At 39.6% G+C, this 19,511-nt stretch overlaps 1 protein-coding gene across 3 annotated transcripts; it reads right to left on the bottom strand.

Annotated features, from left to right (window-relative positions):
• Positions 1–10,073: 10,073 nt before the first annotated feature.
• On the bottom strand, positions 10,074–17,692 carry LOC117485253 (CD209 antigen-like protein C). 3 transcript variants are annotated; one of them, XM_034133812.1, is made up of 8 exons: positions 17,587–17,692; positions 17,025–17,111; positions 16,595–16,696; positions 15,832–16,298; positions 14,967–15,051; positions 13,904–14,046; positions 13,353–13,462; positions 11,296–11,558 (listed from the first exon to the last, which is right to left on the bottom strand). In XM_034133812.1, the coding sequence occupies exons 2-8, from the start codon at positions 17,095–17,097 to the stop codon at positions 11,423–11,425; spliced, it is 1,116 nt and encodes a 371-aa protein (XP_033989703.1). In that variant the 5' UTR covers positions 17,098–17,111; positions 17,587–17,692; the 3' UTR covers positions 11,296–11,422. The 3 variants fall into 3 exon arrangements, with proteins under 3 accessions (XP_033989702.1, XP_033989703.1, XP_033989705.1); XM_034133814.1 differs by having other exon boundaries at positions 16,105–16,298; XM_034133811.1 differs by having other exon boundaries at positions 10,074–11,558; positions 14,967–16,298.
• Between the last annotated feature and the right edge of the window lie 1,819 nt (positions 17,693–19,511).

Below are 19,511 nucleotides of genomic sequence, written 5' to 3'. Positions count from 1 at the left end.
ATAATTGAAAAAACCTCCAACCCCTTTAATCCCTGCACCTGCCTACTGACTATGTTTGTAGATTATGTATCTGTGTCTCTCTGTATCCTCTCTGTCGTGCCACCATGTAACGTTCTGCTGTTCTTCTCTTATTGAAAGAATGAAACCCAGCAGTGCGTGTCCTCGCTGTCTGGCTGCTGCTCGCCCTCAGATGACCCCCACTGGAGAGAAACTGAGGATGTTTCAACATTTATCTTATTTTCTTTACTGTCAAAGAATAGATTTCAAAATATTGTTGCTGGTTTATAAAGCTTTGAATGGTTTAGGCCCAAAAAACATGTCTGACCTACTGCTAAATTATGAACCATCCAGAACTCTCAGGTCTTCAGGGACTGGTCAGCTTTCTGTCCCCAGAGTCAGAACTAAACATGGAGAAGCAGCGTTCAGTTATTATGCTCCAAATATCTGGAACAAACTCCCAGAAACCTGCAGGTCCGCTGCAACTCTGACTACTTTTAAATCCAGGCTGAAGACTTTTCTTTTTGCCGCTGCTTTTAATTGAACTATTCATATCTTAAACTGCACTGTAACTTTTATCCATGTATTTTTTCTTTTAATGTTTCTTTTATTATCTTTTATTTTTAATGACTGATTTTAAATGCCATTTTTAAAATGTCTTCCATTTTTGTAAAGCACTTTGAATTGCCTTGTGTTGAAAGGTGCTATATAAATAAACTTGCCTTGCCTTGCCTTGCCTTGCCTTGCCTTGCCTTGCCTTGCCTTGCCTTGCCTTGCCTTGCCTTGCCTTGCCTTGCCTTGCCTTGCCTTGCCTTGCCTTGCCTTGCCTTGCCTTGCCTTGCCTTTACTGTCTATTCTCAGCAGTCTCCTTTTTTCTATAGCTTTCTTGTGCAGTGGCAGAATGAAAAAGCGGATTTCAATTCAAGAAGTCCCAGCATAGTATAAGCTCAATATAGGCTTGTATAATGTACAAAGCAGTGGCGGCCGGTCCATAGGGGCGCTAGGGGCGCCGCCCCACCTCTTCCCATATTGAAAAAAATAAAAATAAATAATAATTAAAATTAAAATAAAAAAAAAAAAATATGTTTAAAAAAATATATATGTTTTTATTTTTATTTTTAATGAACAAGGTAAATATTATATAATTGGTATCAGTAAAATGTATAATCTACAATAAAATCTCGTTTAAAATTGTGTTACGATGTCTAAAGTTACTGATAAATCACATGTTTCCTGCCTGGCCTTGCCCATGCACCTTCTCTCGTCTGGGCGCTAAGAGAGGAGCCTTCAACCAGTGCAGCAGCAGCCACCAGCAGCTGACTGTTGCTATCTGTAACGTGTAAACTATGCCGCGAAAATATAATTTCAGCCAATCAGCGTCGTCAAAGATGACGGTCACCGGGCGCCAATGTCAGCGCCCAGTGCAGTCTGTGAGTAGTTTGGACAGTGACTCGTATCCGGTTGACGCAGTAGTTGATGAGGATGGCTTCGTGTGCAGGTGGAGTCTCCGGACCTCGGTCCGCGCCTAATTCTGTTCAAGAGCTAATCTCCAATCCTTTCGAAAGGAGAAGTTTGGCAGATAAATTGTTGCTTAAAGACCTTGCACCGGACCAACCCGATTTGAATATATCGCAGCAATCTCGTGAAAAAGACAACATTTATACACGAGGCTTCACAAGTAGCTGGTACACAAGAAAGGCTTGGCTAGCTGGATGCAAACAGGTAAATGCTGTCTTTTGTTTCCCATGCTTGGATATCACTTTATATGTAGAGAGGAGGTTTCCCATGGTTGTTAGAAGTTTATTAATAAGTGGGCATTTATCACAGAAGTGATTGTTCTGTCTCCACGTTTGTTGCATTGTCTGTGATGTATTTTCCAACGGTTATAGCTCCTGTCCCAGCAACACTACACGGTTTGCAGCTCCACCACATTTTTGGTTTATCTTCGGTGTCGCTTAAAATCTGCTTCCCATCGGACTAAAACCTCCACGTAATCTGAAGACAGATACTTGAAGTTATTTAAACCTTTTGCAAACTTTATGTTCTTTCTTGCTCTAGCCTTGCCAGTTACATTGTACATAACACATATATTATCATTATGCTAACTGGTTGTTCGTGTTAGACGATGTAGCTTTTTCATTTCTGAGTTATTGCTATATGTAAATAAGCCTGTTTGTAAATAATCCTCAGAGAAACAAAGAAAAAACACAATTTATGACATTTTGTGCTGTGGTTATTTTTTTTAAATTGCATTTATTCACAGTTCAGTTTGAAATGCTGTAGTGACTTGTATTGAACCACTTAAATATTTATAATTAATGCTACTGAAAAGATGCTATTAATTTTATATCTCACATGCAGTTCACTGTAAAGCTACTTGGTGAAGGTGTTTTAAGAAAGAAAAAAACAGACCAGTTCTGAGAACACAAATTCCTGGTAAAGTAGTAGATGTTCAGGTTGATAAATAATATTTTCCACACTGAAGATTATGGAGGTATTGATCAGTCTTCTCATATTTTTAAGCCTCGATTTCTCCTTTCCCCCCCCCTCTAACATCACCAGAAGTCATCATTTAAGGGGTCATTTCTCGGACCCCCCGGGTAGGTCACTTACGGTACGTCAAGAGCCCCACCAAAAAAAAAGACCACCGGCCGCCACTGGTACAAAGTGATATTGTACCTTAGTACCAGAAGGTCTGATTAAAATAAAAAACACCAGAGAGTTAATTACTTCTCATATCTTTTAATCGAACTAATGGAGATGCAATTAAAGCACGACATAACTCACTTCATAGTTTAGAACAAGAAGAAATACAATGGTGCCAGTAACAACGCTCATCTGCCTTTTCTTATTGTATTTTTCTACTCTAAGTAAAATACTTTTGATAGTTCCTGCCTCAAAATATGACATTGCCTTAATTGTTCTGGTAATTTATGATAAGTACCTCTTGGTTTTGGACTGTTGGTTATATATATATATATATATATCACTTTTTACTAGAAACTAGTATTGCTGGATAGGAAAAAAAGTGCAGCTCTAACTTGTAAATGTCGTTACGACCACACCATGATAACAACATTTGGTTTTGACCTGCAACATATATTTGACAAACCTGAGAAACTTTACAAGAAATATTTGAATTTAACAAAACTTAAAGGTCGGGTAGGTAAGTTTGAGAAACCGGCTCGAGATACACTTTTTGTTATATTCCATGGAATGCTCTTAACATCCCGATAGCAATGAATATCTTAAGTGCTTTGACAAAAAATCCATAAAAAAATGTCATCAGTGGAAGCCGTGGTGCTGTAAAAAGCACGACCAATCATCTGAGCCGGCCCGGCTAAAATAACTGGATGGCCTACCTGCCTGTCAGCCTTCCATCTCGTGCACAAACTTATCTCGTGCCCTCATTGGTCATGTGCGCGTTCGTGTGTGTTGGAGGAGGGGCTCTGTAAGGAAGTGGCAGATTTTCTCCGGTTGTGTATTTTCAAATTCTAGCGATCTCGAGCCGGTTTCTCAAACTTACCTACCCCACCTTTAAAGGTAGGGAAGGTAAGAATGGAGAAACCAGACTTCCTTACAGAGCCCCTCCTCCAACACACACAAACGTGCACATGACCAATGAGGGCACGAGATAAGTTTGTGCACAGATGGAAGGCTGACAGGCAGGTAGACCATCCAGTTATTTTAGCCGGGCCGGCTCAGATGATTGGTCGTGCTTTTTACAGCGCCACGGCTTCCACAGATTACATTTTTTTATGGATTTATTGTCAAAGCATTTAATGCATTCATTGCTATCGGGATGTTAAGGGGGGGGGAACACATCTAGAGTGTGTGTGTGTGTGTGTGTGTGTGTGTGTGTGTGTGTGTGTGTGTGTGTGTGTGTGTGTGTGTGTGTGTGTGTGTGAGAGAGAGAGAGAGTGTGTGTGTGTGAGAGAGAGAGAGTGAGTGTGTGTGTGTGAGAGAGAGAGATAGAGAGAGTGTGTGTGTGTGAGAGAGAGAAAGAGAGAGAGTGAGTGTGTGTGAGAGAGAGAGAGAGAGTGTGTAGAGTGTGTGTGAGAGAGAGAGAGTGTGTGTGAGAGAGAGAGAGAGAGTGAGTGTGTGTGTGTGTGTGTGTGTGTGTGAGAGAGAGAGAGAGTGTGTGTGTGTGTGTGTGTGTGTGTGTGTGTGTGTGTGTGTGTGTGTTGAGAGAGAGAGAGAGAGAGAGTGTGTGTGTGTGTGTGTGTGTGTGTGTGAGAGAGAGAGAGATAGAGAGAGAGAGAGTGTGTGTGTGTGTGTGTGTGAGTGAGGGAGAGAGAGATAGAGAGAGAGAGAGAGTGTGTGTGTGTGTGAGTGAGAGAGAGAGAGAGAGTGTGTGTGTGTGTGTGTGTGTGTGTTTGAGTGAGTGAGAGAGAGAGAGAGATAGAGAGTGTGTGTGTGTGTTCTTGTATTTGCTTGAGTCGTGCCTGTTGAAAGCAGACACATCCGCTTGTCTATAAATCAGGTAAAGGTTTTCTTCCCATCTGTGCTCCGTTTGGTTTTCAGAGCGTGGAGGATGATTGGCACCTGCAGGTTTTCTGCTTGTGTGAACATGCATGGCAGTCGGTGTTTGCTGTTAAACACACTCCTGTTCCCTGTCAGTGCACGTGTCTTAATGTCCAGAGATCATCATGTAATGCTCTGCCTCCCATCTCAAATGTATCACTCCCCACAGCATGAGATACCATTATGAATAGTGATTATGAAGGATTTTAACACACTCAATAAGGAGCAGTTTATTTGTCATTTTGCCAACATCTTTATGGTGTTGGCCACTGATGCTCTCAGTCTGCTCAGTGTTGATGTGATTGTTATTTTATGGGTGCTTCGGTATGGTTTTAGTGCTTGTTTTAAAATTGAACTGTTATATACCCGTATAAGTTAAAATGATGTCAAAATAATCTGAAACTACAAATAATGCCCGTTCCCTTTGTATTCATTTATTATTTTATGGTTTTGGCTATATCTCAGGGGTTCATGGTGTACCTATCAGAGGGTCGGTGGTTCGATGCCCAGCCACTGAAGGCAAGGCAAGGCACGTTTATTTATATAGCACTTTTCAACACAAGGCAATTCAAAGTGCTTCACAAAAATGAAAGACATTAACCCTTAGATGCATAAGTGGGTCTTTTTTGACCCGGTGAGGTGGTTTTCTTGAAGTATCTTTCTAATTACATTTTGTTATCATTTCATATTCCAGCTATTCCTCAAAAAACATGTTTTGGATATCATGCCATTCAAATTTTAAATTTAAATGTTATACATTTTAAGAAATTGTAGTTTTTGTATTACTACCCCAAGCTTCCATAAGTGGGTCAAAAATGACCCGCATGCATTTTCTATGGGATCCTATGGGAACCTTTGATTCTTATCACCTGTTGCTGTCAGGAATACATTCACTGTGGACCACACATACTACATCACAAGTGACACCTCTCAGGAAGATTATTTTACACAGCAAGATCTGATACCTGTCAGTATAATAATAATAATAATACATTATATTTGTATAGGGCTTTTCAAGGACTCAAAATCACTTTACAATATAAGGGAAGGTTAGGGTGGGGGGTATAGGACTATCAAACTTGATCAACCGGCATGGATTGATGGGGGGTGGGCTATGAGTAGACAAGAGGAGAAGAGATGAGTTTTGAAAAGGGACTGGAATACTGTGAGGGTCTCAGAATAGCGGAGATCTTTGCATCAATATGTTCAAAACGTTTTTTTTCAAAATGTAAAAATATAAAATATTTCTAGTGTGAACCAAAATATAATACTAAATATTATACAAGTGATTTTTCTTAACCAAAATGACAAAAATGGCATAAAAACATATATTATTCTAATACGGGTCCTTTTTGACCCACTTATGGAAGAGTGTAGGGTTCAGTCACTCGGGCATCTAAGGGTTAAGAGCATAAAACACATTAGAAACATTAAAAAGCAAAGATAATAAAACATGAATAGTTACAGTGCAGTGTGAGATGTGAATAGTTCAATTAAAAGCAGCGGCAAAAAGAAAAGTCTTCAGCCTGGATTTAGAAGTAGTCAGAGTTGCAGCGGACCTGCAGGTTTCTGGGAGTTTGTTCCAGATATTTGGCAACATCCCGAACCAAATTCTCACAAATCCTCTACCCCAGGTCTTCCCGTGAAATGATAGTTCTTTTGACAGTTTTCTAACCTTTTATATTCCTTTCATCGTTCTCTTTCATCCATTTTGTATCCCCAGACAACACATTTCCCCCTGTTTTACAGTGTTACCCGAAACCCATCTCTGACCTTTAAACCACTTTTCTTTTCAATTCCCAGAATTAGGATATTCAAACCATGTTTTAAGACTTCCCTCTTGAATCTGAAGTCAACATGTCGTTGTGTCCTTGTGCTACAGTACTTAAAACGGACCAATTATCCTCATTTTCAGGTTCATATTTGGATGTTGTGCCTCTACTGTAACATGTTTACATGCTCCAATGTTCAAAACATACAATTAAAGTAACAGTTGTGTGCTTCTTTACTTCGGGACAGAGTGCTAAGACTTCCTCTCAGAGTTTCCTCTCAGTTAAGAGACGCCACTAAGTGCTCCACATGGAGGAAAGGATCAATACCTAAGCACAGCCCAGCAGCTGCCCTGACAGAGTGTATTTTCCACCCATGTCTAATGCAGAAGAGAGCAAAATCAAAACATCAGCTGTTAGGAGGTGCGCCACATGCCAGCCTGACAACCGTTTCTGTCATTTTCTAATTTTTGACAAAGGACTCAGTTTTGGTGGTCACGTTGCTCTGCAGATTTTCCCAGAGTTTTGTTACAGCTGAGGCTGATATCTTCACTACAGCTGGATCTTGAGTTTCTCATGCTGATCGCTTCCAGCTGGCCTGTTTTCAATAGAGCAGTGTCCTCAGCAGCAGTGCAGATCAGACGATACAAGAGTAGAAAGATAAGAAATACAAAGAAATGTTGGTTCTGTGTTAGAATCGAAACAAGTGATGTCAGTCGGACTGAAAGTATAATGTGGAATTTGTTTTGTTTGATATTGAAGATTGTATATTGATATAGTCTTCTTATTTTTCAATATGTTTAATTCTTCTGAGTTTATGACTTTAACCCTCCTGTTGTCTTCGGGTCAAATCTGACCGATGTACTACTTTCATCAATCATAATTTTTTGTTTTACATTCGATTGCATTAAGGCTTTATGATATCCTTCACAGTAGACATTTGAACATATTGCTGATCACCACTTTCATTCAATTTTGGATGATCTAGTCAACTTTGTAACACCCATGGTGTTCCCGGTCAAAAATGACCGCCATAAAGAAAAGGAATTAGTAACCATCCGGATAAAACACACACACACACACACACACACACACACACACACACACACACACACACACACACACACACACACACACACACACACACACACACACACACATACACACACACACACACACACACACACACATACCAGTAGTCTGATACCATATTTACAGTTTGAAAGGGTGTTAAATTAAATTTGGTGATGATTAATGGTTTTTGTGTTAATGTAATAGCAGTTAAAACAGGACCGGTCAAAGTAAGGGGGGGAGAACGAAGACAATAGGAGGGGTAATCCTGCCAAGTGTTGTAATACTTGTTGTTGTAATACTGGTTTTAGCCACAAGAGTACACAACAGATGAACAAAAAGTTATTCTAAAAAATCATCATGGCAACACTTTTCACAGATGTAGATAAGAAATAAGGAGTTTAGCAATATTAACTTAAGAAAACAATTTAAGTCGGACTTGGAAAACGGATTACTAGAATTTGTTCTTTCTCGCTTGCCTTATGGCTTCCGTATAATTGGATTGGACATTTAAAACTGTGAAGAATAAAATAACTCTGGGTCTAGAGGCCTAAAAACTATTACAACCTTGCCAAAACAACATCAACTTCCAAAATGAATTCAGAGTTAAACCAGTGCCTCTCAGATTAAGATCACCAACAACTTAAAGGTCCCCTATTATACTCTTTTTCATCAATATATAATAGGTCTCAGATATATACAAAACATGTCTCTGAAGTGTTTGGCTCCAAACACCAAACCGATCATTGCAGCATCCCATAATCCCCTCTGTTTCAGCCCTGTTTCAAAAGTGCTGATTCTCTGTCTGTTACTTTAGATGAAAATAAGGAGCCCCTCCCCACGCCCCTCTGAGAGATATTTGGTTAAAAAGAACACAATGGTGCTCTAGGAGGAGATTCAGGTGATAAGTTGGGGGGGGGGGGTTACCTTGGTTGCTGATTGGCTAATGGTTACACAAGCCAAAACATCGTTATGATGTCATAAAGTGGCCAAAATCTGATCAGCTCGTTTTCAGACAGGTTTTTATATAAATGGATCAGGACAAAAAGAGAGAGAATCTTTGTTCCTAAAACTTTCAGAGTCTCTTTACACAGAGGGGACACATGTTGATGTAGAAGAGACATGAAGAAGTGGATTTTGCATAATAGGTGACCTTTAAAGCAGGATGTGTAGCATGCAGAGCTGTTGCATTGCATTGCATCCCATCATGCAGCCTGTCACCCTGCTGCAACACATGACAATCATTCACAAAATGCCCCCTTCAGCCACACTAAACTGCCTGTTACAAAACACAGAAGACGCTTTAGGATCAGTGACATGTGAGCCGTGCACAGGGCAGATGCATTCAGTGCTCAGAGACACCATGTGGGGAGTGGTGGGTGTGGTGATGGCGGTTGCTCTCGAAGGGGGCATCCCAGTCCAATTACTGGCATCTCAGCCAGTAATTGGACTGAGCCTTTTCATTCCCCCCCCCCCCAAGAGTTGAGTCCGATCCAAACGGTCTGTGGTCGGGAGGAGAGATGGGCTTCCCCCCCCGGGTCGGACTAAAAATAAAAGATCAAGAAGTCTCAAACCAGACATGATGGTTTGGTTAGAGTCAGAGGAGAAACATAGTTTTAGTTCAGTTAAAAGGATGTTGCATTTGATCAAATATATATAAATAGCAACAGAAGGGAAGGGACATATTAACAATTTGGTGGTATAGAAACTGAAATACATTGATCTATTTAACCCTCCTGTTGTCTTCGGGTCAAATCTGACCGATTTACTACTTTCATCAATCATAACTTTTTTGTTTTACATTCGATTGCATTAAGGCTTTATGATATCCTTCACAGTAGACATTTGAACATATCAAATTGCTGATCACCACTTTCATTGAATTTTGGATGATTTAGTCAACTTTGTAACACCCATGGTGTTCCCGGTCAAAAATGACCGCCATAAAGAAAAGGAATTAGTAACCATCCGGATCAGATAAAACACACACACACGCACGCACGCACACACACACACACACCCACACCCACACCCACACACATACTCTAGATGTGTTCCCCCCCCCTTATGTGCCCAATCCCCCCATGTGAATCACACCTGGCACACACAAACACACACACACACACACACACAGAACAATTTGACACATTTCCCGCTCTTATGTGCCCATCCCCCCACATGGATCACACCTGGCACACGCAATACATGTTCAGTGTCTATTCTTTGTATATTTACTGCAGTGTTTCATGTATACCAGTAGTCTGATACAATATTTACAGTTTGAAAGGGTGTTAAATGAAATTTGGTGATGATTAATGGTTTTTGTGTTAATGTAATAGCAGTTAAAACAGGACCGGTCAAATTTGACCGTGAACACCAAAGTAAGGGGGGGAACACGAAGACAATAGGAGGGTTAAGAACAGAAAACTAACAAATGAATACAAACATTTAAATAATAATAAGTAAAGAAATAAACAAAACATAGAATAAACAAAAATTGATAAATAAATATTAACTGGAGAAACTGTTCAGAAACTGAATGAATGTCATCAGTTTGAGTGCTTTCTTTGTTGTAAAGTTGAGGTTCGTTCTGTTCCCAGCGGCCTGTGGATTTCATTTTAATTACAATCATTTTCCAGCATACAAGTAATAATCTTTCCTTCATTTTTGTGGTCGAATCTAAGTAGGAAGTAGGCGTACCATTAAACAGAGAAGCGAGAAAAAGTTTCCTTTAATAATGAATTATCAGATTAATTAACACACACATCAAACACAACAGTGAATTTATTTGGGAGAAGGGGAGGAGAGTTCATTTAATCATTACACAGAAATGCAGTAAATTATTCATACCATATGCAAATGGTGTATGTATGTGCTTTGTAACATACATTATATGTCATATACGTTCATGCTTATATATATTCATGAATCACACAGATGTTCATTTGCAAACATATCTAAAGCTATGCCAAAGGCCGTGGAATAATATAGTAGAATAGACTTTGATGGCAAAATCTGTTTTTCTACAGCCAATTCATTTATAATGCATTGTATAAAACACTAATCATCTGGTAATCGTATGAAATGATTAAGAATGATCTGAATCAAAGTCATCAAAACTTAATATTAAATGATAATTGGCTGTATGGAGGACACAATCTCTGATTAATATTAAACAATCTTGGCAAATAAATGAAACAATCTACATAGCAAGATAACTATATACATACATTGAACCAACCCTTTAACACAGGGGAGTCAAACTGAAGGCCCGGGGGCCAAATCCGGCCCGCGGCTTCATTTGATGTGGCCCCGCAAGAGCTTGCAAATAATATAATATGTTTATTATACAGTTACATGCCGCTTTACAGAAGCACGTTGCCAATAAACTACATGTCCCACAATGCATCTCGTTTTGTGACATGCACACTGAAGAGACTTGCTATTATTTGGCCCAGACTTCTACTTTCAGACGTAGTTATTACCCTATCCGATAATAATCCAATGCAGAGGTAATAATGTAATATAATACATTATTTTGTATATTTATATAGTCTTAAAGTTACAACCGCCCCTTTGAGTGCAACCATAATGCTAATGTGGCCCGTGATGACATTTAGTTTGACACCCCTGCTTTAACAGTTTCCTATTATTATTATTATTATTATAGTATGTCTTGTGTGTCTACGTCTAAGTGTATGGTAATCACACTGAGGAGTAAAACCTCTAAAAGTTGTCCACAAATATATAATAATATAACTATAATTTCTGAAAAAGACTGGATTATTTCCTCAAACAGCTGTGAAAGGTACTTTCTAGTAAATGATCCTCAAACTGGAGAAAGGAATAATTTGCATGTGACTATTTTCAGATGCGGATTAATACATAAGTGATGTTCTAGTGAGTTAACCCAGAATTAGCAGACAGTTTAGGTGACAATGACTTCAGTGTCCCTGTTCATGATAATAAACAAATACGTTTTAAAGTAGAATCAATTAATTAAATAAGTATATTAGGTTCAGAGTCCAAAGCCACCTTAATACTAACTCTGTAGATCCTTGTTATTTCTCACAGATCCAGTTCTGTACAGCGAAACATCCGTCATCATTCCACTGTCCGACTCCTGGGGTCTTCTGAACATTTTCTCCACAGTCCTGGTTCCCGTTGTAGCTGTTGGGCTGCCCGGGCTGCCAGAACCTGACGGACAGATAACAGGGAGGCTTCTTACAAATCAGAGATGGCAAAAGTACACACATCCTTTACTCAAGTAGAAGTACAGATACTCGTGTTTAAAAATACTCTGGTAAAAGTAGAAGTACTGACTAAACTTCTTAAGTAAAAGTAAAGAAGTATGGGCTTTGAAATGTACTTAAAGTGGACCTATCATGCTATATTTGAATAATATAGTGTAGGACCATACCTATATAAGGCATATTTATACTTTTTCTTTTTCAAAATACCAAACAGATCATGCATTTTAGCCATGCCTCATTTCGCTCAATTTGACATTTTTTAGCTCTGTTTTTGCAAGGGCAGATTCTGTGAGAACAGCACCACCTACAGGCCTGGCATATGTACTACAGCGTCTCCAGCGCTTTCGAACGGCAATGACCGTGGCTGTCTCCTCCTGATTGGTGGAGTTGGCCCAATAGCCGTAGCGCCACTGTCCTGACGTCAGGACAGTGTTCAAATCTGGATCAGTTTTTATCAGATCCGTTGCAGCCCCTTTTTTAGAGATTTGGGTATGGAGGAAAATAGAGAGGGTTGTGTTTTCTGACACTTGGTGAGTTCCCTGGAACACCGGGGACACATATTCATGTATAAAAGACGTACAAAAGTGCATTTTGCATGATAGGTCCCCTTTAAGTAAAAAGTACCCATAACTAGCAGCTGTTTTAAAGAGTACCTGACCTCCCTTTATATTAATAGAACAATAATGTCATTGTTAGCTAATGAATGTTTCCATGCTGAACAACGGCAACATGACAACGTTTTCATTGGTCCCTCTTCTTTAGAGAAGACCAGGAAATGATGGATACACGGATCGTGTTCAAATCAATAGGCACGCAATGACTCTAAATAATAATGATCACGCCACCAAACACACATTCAAACTAAAGGAACCAGCCTGTTTGGAAAATGTAAGAAGAAGAAAGTACAGGTATTTGTGTTCAAAATGTAAGGAGTAAAAGTAAAAAGTCGTCAGAAAAATAAGTAGTGGAGTACAGTAACGAAGTATTTGTACTCCACTACTTCACACCTCTGCTTACAATAAAGATATGTAATGATCGTATGTAATCATCATTTTTTGCCCCCATCATCACCCCTTTATATTTTGAAACTCATTCAAGGTCTCAGTTTGACAATCCTTCCCGAATAATTGGACCAGATCTTTGAGCTGAATGTGATGGATGTGCATTAAAACTGTCCTTCAAACTTTACATTACCTCATTGTTTCACAAAAGATAAAAAACAAAACAGATATTGTGTGCAGTTTGTATAAGATTATTATCACATGAGGTCTTTCTTCAACGAAATACTGGGGTAAAACCATCACTGATCTTTGTTATGAAGATACCAGACTACTGTATATTAACAAAAAATACTATTTCTGCAAATGTATTTTCAATGATTGTGATAAATGATACTAGGTATGAACACGGCAAAATCATCCAGAAACTCCTTCAGCGCAGATTTTGAAAACCTGCTGCTCTAAAAATTTCCTTAATGGACTCTGGTGCTCAGAAACACTTCCGCACTTGCCCACAGGGACTGCCGAAACCCAAACAAAATGTACACTTCTCAAAACAGAAAGCTGTTTGGCAGACAGGCTAACACAAAACACTGGGATGGCGATGCTCAGAGGGTCACAAGCTCTCCTCAAACAAGGACGCGATAAAAGCCGACACCAAATTCCCCTGTGTGTGTGGTGCTGTGTAAATGTGTGTGACTTCAAGAAGACTTCATTCACAATCTTTCTGTTAAACTTACTGTGTGGTGACGTTGCTCCCATCCACCCACATCCAAGTCCCCTCCTGCAGACTGTCAGTCAGACCAATCCAGGCATTTTGGCTTTTAGGCATTAACATATTGAGAAATTCCTGTAAGTGTAACAGAAAGAGAAAACTGGAAACATCAATATGCAACTTTATTTCAGTGAAAACTGTTATGGACCCTTACGAATGTTACATTTTTTTAAACACAGTACAGTTGTCTTCCTCTCCAGTCTCTTCTGTATGTAAAACTCTCAACCCCATTATTACATTAACTGATTGTTCAATTAATTGGACAAAATAGCATGTCAACCCCATATGGATCCTCCTTAAAGCCAGTCATTGTTCTTATCTTTGTGCATGTGACTTCATCTCAGCTACATCGCTCCATCACCCCTCCATTATTGGTGCAAATAAACACAAACGGATAAAACCCACTTTTAGAATCGGCTCTGAAGCATTCTTCAAGCTGCCTCTGCTCTATTAATCCTCCAGGACAACAGACACATGTTTTAGATATGACCCAGTTTATTTCTCCCTCTTCCTCACCTGTTCCTCCAGGCTGTCTATGACCACCAGGTCCGCTCCCTCTTCGATGCACTCTTGTCTGCTTAACGTCCAGTTTTTCGACACCGATGAGACAAAGTAGCAGCTGATGTCGAACTTGCTCCAGCCGGTCTGACAGGGCCGGGCTGCAGATTGAAAACATGGAGAGTAGAGTGAAAAACTTAGGGGTCACCTATTATGCAAAATCCACTTTTTCATGTCTTCTACATCAACATGTGTCCCCTCTGCGTAAAGAGACTCTGAAAGTTTCAGGAACAAAGATTCTCTCTCTTTTTGTCCTGATCCATTTATATAAAAGCCTGTCTGAAAATGAGCTGATCAGATTTTGGACACTTTATGATGTCATAACGATGTTTTGTCTTGTGTAACCATTAGCCAATCAGCAACCAAGGTAACCCCCCCCCCCCCCCCCCCCCCCCCCCCCCCCCACCTTATCACCTGAATCTCCTCCTAGAGCACCACTGTGTTCTTTTTAACCAAATATCTCTCAGAGGGGCGTGGGGAGGGGCTCCTTATTTTCATCTAAAGTAACAGACAGAGAATCAGCACTTTTGAAACAGGGCTGAAACAGAGGGGATTATGGGATGCTGCAATGATCTGTTTGGTGTTTGGAGCCAAACACTTCAGAGACATGTTCTGTATATATCTGAGACCGATAATATATTGATGAAAAAGAGTATAATAGGGGACCTTTAAAAGAATCGGAAAGTTTCAGGAAAGAATATTCTCTCTCTTTTTGTCCTCATCCATACAAAATGGTCTGAAAATGAGCTGATCAGACTTCGGCAACTTTGTGATGTCACAATGTTTTGTTTTTTGGGGGGGGTTTGGGTCACTAGCTAATAACCGACCAAGGTAACACCCGCCCACCTTATCACCTGAATCTCCTCCTAAAGCACCATTGTGTTTTTGGCCAACACTTCAGAGACATGTTTTGTATATATCTGAGACCTATCATATATTGTTTAAAAAAGTATAATAGGGGACCTTTAAATTCTCAATAGGCTGATACTATAACTTAATTAATTATTTATGAGAAACTCACCTCTTATTTTGTCGATCTTCTTCTGCAGCTCACCCTTTTCTCTTCGCAGGACACTGTGATTGGTTTCCAGCTGACTGTGTTCCCTCTGCAGAGATTTAAACCTGGTTTCCAATTGTTCTACGTATTTCCGCACTGTATTGGAAGACTGAGCGTAGTTATTTTGCAACTGGTCCTGGTTCCTCATCACTAAAGAGTAATTGCTCTGAAGCTGATCCCTGTTTGCTGTCAACGTTACAAACAAAGTCTGCAACGTATCCTTTTCTCTTTGCAGGCGACTGTAATCGCTCTTTAGCTGCTCTTCACTTGCTGTCAGGTTATTCTGAATAGTCCGGAACTGATCGCTCTCTTTTTTCAGATTATTAAAACTGGCTTTGAACTCATCTCTCTCAGCAGCCACAGAGTTGTAACTGCTTTGCAACTGGTCGTGGTTGGTCTTCAGTGAAGTGTAATTGCTCTGTAACTGATCTCTGGTTGCTCTCAGTGTATTAAATGATCGCTGTAACTCGTCTTTACCTCTCTGCAAGATATTCAGTTTGATGGTTAGCTGCTGCTGTTCCCTCTGCAGAGTGTCATACAAGGTCTGCAATTGCTGTTTGTCTTTCCTCAGTAAATCGGAGCTGACCTGAAGGAGATTTTTACTCATACTTAGTATATTGTAGCTTCTCTGCAACTGGTCCTGGCTCTTCTTCAGTGAAGTGTAATTGCTCTGAAGCTCATCTCTGTTTGCTCTCAGCGTACTAAACTCAGTCTGCAGCTCATCCTTTTCCCTTTGCAGGCGACTGTAGTTGGTCTGTAGCTGGTGTGTCAGATCATTTTGATTAGTCTGAAACTGATCGCTCTTTTGTTTTAAGATGTTGTAACTTACTTGTAACGGGTCCTTTTCTTTTTGCAGATTGTTGAAACTGGCCTTGAACTCATCTCTCTCAGCAGTCACAGAACTGTAACTAAGTTGCATCTGGTCGTGGTTCGTCTTCAGTGAAGTGTAAGTGCTCTGTAGCTGATCTCTGTTTGCTCTCAGCACACTAAACTCAGTCTGTAACTCTTCCTTTTCTCTCTGCAGGTCACTGTAATTGCTCTGTCGCTGCTCTTTACTTGCTCGTAACATGTCCCTTTCGTTTCCCACTTTGTTGAAACTGACCTTGAGCTCATCTCTTTCAGCAGTCACAGAATCGTAGCTTTGGTGCAGCTGGTCTTTTTCTGTAGTCAGGTTAGTCAGTCTGGTCTCTAACTGTTTCCTCTCTGCAGCTGAATTATTATCACTGCTCTGCGGTCGGTCTTGAACGTATCCGGACTGCATTGGGTCTGCTGACGCTGGATGGCTGAATATCTCATCTGTAAAGTGCAAATAAGTTAAAATGATTTGCTTAGATTATTGGATTTATGCTATTTTCTACATAATCATTATCAGGTTTCTCAAACTTTAATAGCCAGGTGGCACTTACAAAATATATACATTTTTACATTTCACCATGGACGCGGGAAGGGGTGGTGCTGAGGGGCTGCAGCACCCCCATCCACGAGGCTCCACTAGCACCGTCCCCCCCCCCCCCCCCCCCCCCCCACCCCCCCCCCCCCCCCCCCGCACCCCCAACTCAGAGTGACTTGCCGCATCCCTGCATTTCACTTACAGTTAATAAGTTGTCCGATGTTTCCAGCCAGCAGGACGGCACACAGTAACCCAAGACACACAGACACACATCTAGACGGCTGCTTTCTCCTCTGGATTTCCACTAAATGAGAAATAAGAAAACGGTTAAAAGAGAGAGAATAGAAACACATCATATATCTTTACACCATATATAAAAGCTTTTATAAACTACTTATACAGTAGAGCACAAATTAGATTTATATGGAAAAGATTATTTATTGTAAAAGTAAGTTGATAAGTCAACTTTATTGTCAATCTTTGAGTTTGTGCGTACAGACAGAGAGAGATCTCACAATCCCGAATACAAAAATACAAATATATATAAAAATATGTTCAATATGATCAATAGCTAAGTTTACAAAAGCACTTAATATTGTGATTTTCAATATATTTTTAGGTTGATAATATACCTTTGGGGACGAGGCCTTCCATTGAGAGGTGCCTATCTATATACATGTCGTCATCAATTTCCATTAAGTCCATTCTGCTAAATATTCCTGTAAAGAGAAGACATGCATAGATGTTTGCAAAGCTACAAATACACACTTATTTAGACATAAGAATTATCCGTAAGACATGTTTTACAACATTTTCTAATCAGTATTTAGAAGTATGCTCCAATGAATTATGTGTGCTCACTCGGGCATGGCTAAATGTTTTATATTCACAAGTGTGGTTTCTAGTCAGATGTGATATTTACATAAAAATCCTGCTTAATTCATGCAAATATTCCCGGTAACACGGGTACGCATAATTGCAAGCATCGAGCCAACATCTATCCTCTCATTTGCTTTTGGAGTGCACAAATTAAAATGGCTTAAGGTATTCCAAGTATAAACATTTCAATTAGATGATTTAATATCATGAGAATAATAATGTGAACAAGCACTAAAAGCTGAATCTACAGAACACTCACTTAAGGTAAAATATGAAATAATCTAAGTGGGAAAAAGCCTATAAAAATGCACTTACCTTGGATCTGTGAAAGTCAAAAGAAGTCCGTATCAGTACGTCTGCATTCACATGAAGTTGCTGCTGCTTATTTATTACAGAAACGGCAACAATGAAAGCTAATGCAGCGGTATTTATTGTGCACAAACAGGATGTCATCAAACATTTGACTTCAACTTATCTCTGATTGGTCTGGAATAATCTTGACCTTCATGTCCACAGTGATTTCAGGTCATTTTCGGCCAAAATCATTCAAACAAACAGACTGGAAGTCACCATTCAGAGTGGTTATCTCCCAGGCTCCACACTGTCATCCTCTGTGCTTTCTGTTCCCTTTTCCCACGGATTAACTTCCTACTGAGGTTAAATGGCTGACTGTTGCATGACTGAGGTACAAGGTAAGTCATAATGCAAATATTAGCAAGAAAATGTGCAGACTCAGCCTTGCTGTGCTTGATTTATGTTATTTAGCCACATAAACATGAAATTATCTCTGTTACTTTTCGAGCTGATTTATTTACAGTAGTGTCGCCTACGGTGGCCGACAGGTGCAAACACGCTACAACGTCCCAAACATTTCCATTAGGAGAAATGTATGGCAGTTTAAAAAACGATGCAAATATATACACAAATGTGCCAAAACTCAGCATTTAGAAAACATTTACCAACTTGACAAAGCATACAAAGCGTTTACTGAAAGCGCAGCAAATACTACACATTTGCAAGAAGCTCAAAACACAACTGGGACACAAAAAAGTGATGCACACAGCTGGGAAAGGAGGGTTTTTTACCTCAAGGATTATACTGTCGGCAGAGTTAGTCTGTTTCATAATTGTAAGTATTTTGTCAGTATATTTGAAATGACTAGATTAGATACATTAGCTAGCTAGCTTACAGCAGATCTGCAACAAAACGAGAAGGAATCATACGATTACATTGTTAAAATAAGCCGGTAAAACTTACATTTCAGGTACATTTCCAGTGACAGTTGGTCAAATGCAGCACTTTTACTAAACCCTGCTCATGTTTCATTAATTTGGTGTATAGATGTTTCTTCATTTGTATGTGTTTTGGCACATTTGTGTTTTTATTTGGCATCGTTTTTGAAAGTGCAGCGTGTTTGCAAGTGTTTTGGGCCAGCTTGGTAGAGAACAAAAATGATGTCCCACATACAGTACATTGCATTGAATGAAACACAAATACATGCACATGGAAATATCATGGAAACCAGCTGCCTCAGCGAATAAATGAATTCATGCTCCTGATTATGTAAACATTAACACGTGTGTAAACAGGGGCTTTGTTTGTAAGAGTGTTATCTGTTACTGATGCCATTCAAATGCCTTGTTGCTGTTGAATGGTGTAAATGGATTATCGTTATCGTTCACCCTGCAGACAAATGCTTAAGCCTGGCAGTGCTTCAGGATTTAAGGCTGTGCCAGATTGGAGGTGAGAGGAGAGAAGGGGTCTGTAAATATAGGTCATCTCCCAATTTTACAGTCAGTAAAAAAAATGTTAATGGTAAAGTTTATCTTCGAAAACACAGTGAAGTCATAATTTACATTGACTTCCTTAACACAAATCAGCTAATTATGATAAACATCTTTATTTTAATTAATCTTTCCCAAAAACGTAACTACATAGATTAGTCATCTTAACAGTATAGTTCAAATTTAGAATATAATCAACCTTTTTTTAACCGTGTGTCCTTATATGGCAATTTGGGGTAGAGAATTGTGTTTTTTAATGATATGCGCAGAGCTTGAATTTGTGACATGACACACAAAATGTCCCTTTACAGTGGCGTTTTATGTGCATGCCTTCCTATGAGATCCCATCTTCTCCTGACAGCATGAAGAAGCTGTAACTCACTTAAAGCAGATAAAAATTCAGCAGACCAAAAACAAGAGTCTATTTTTAGAGGCTGGACTGAATTTCCTAATCAC

This window comes from Trematomus bernacchii, unplaced genomic scaffold (genome assembly GCF_902827165.1).
Source record: "Trematomus bernacchii unplaced genomic scaffold, fTreBer1.1, whole genome shotgun sequence".
In the NCBI taxonomy this organism is placed as follows: Eukaryota; Metazoa; Chordata; class Actinopteri; order Perciformes; family Nototheniidae; genus Trematomus; species Trematomus bernacchii.
Note: the sequence above shows the minus strand (reverse complement) of the source record. Positions and strands in the feature narration are given on the sequence as shown.

Bases quoted from the DNA above. Each gene is read 5' to 3' on its own strand.
- LOC117485253 (XM_034133811.1), bottom strand. From the start codon at position 17,097: ATGGACTTAATGGAAATTGATGACGACATGTATATAGATAGGCACCTC. The intron at 16,299-16,594 runs GTAAGTGAAATG...TGCACTTTACAG, and splicing joins CATCGGACAACTTATTAACT to ATGAGATATTCAGCCATCCA. The intron at 14,047-14,966 runs GTGAGTTTCTCA...TTCAATCTGCAG, and splicing joins GAAGATCGACAAAATAAGAG to CCCGGCCCTGTCAGACCGGC.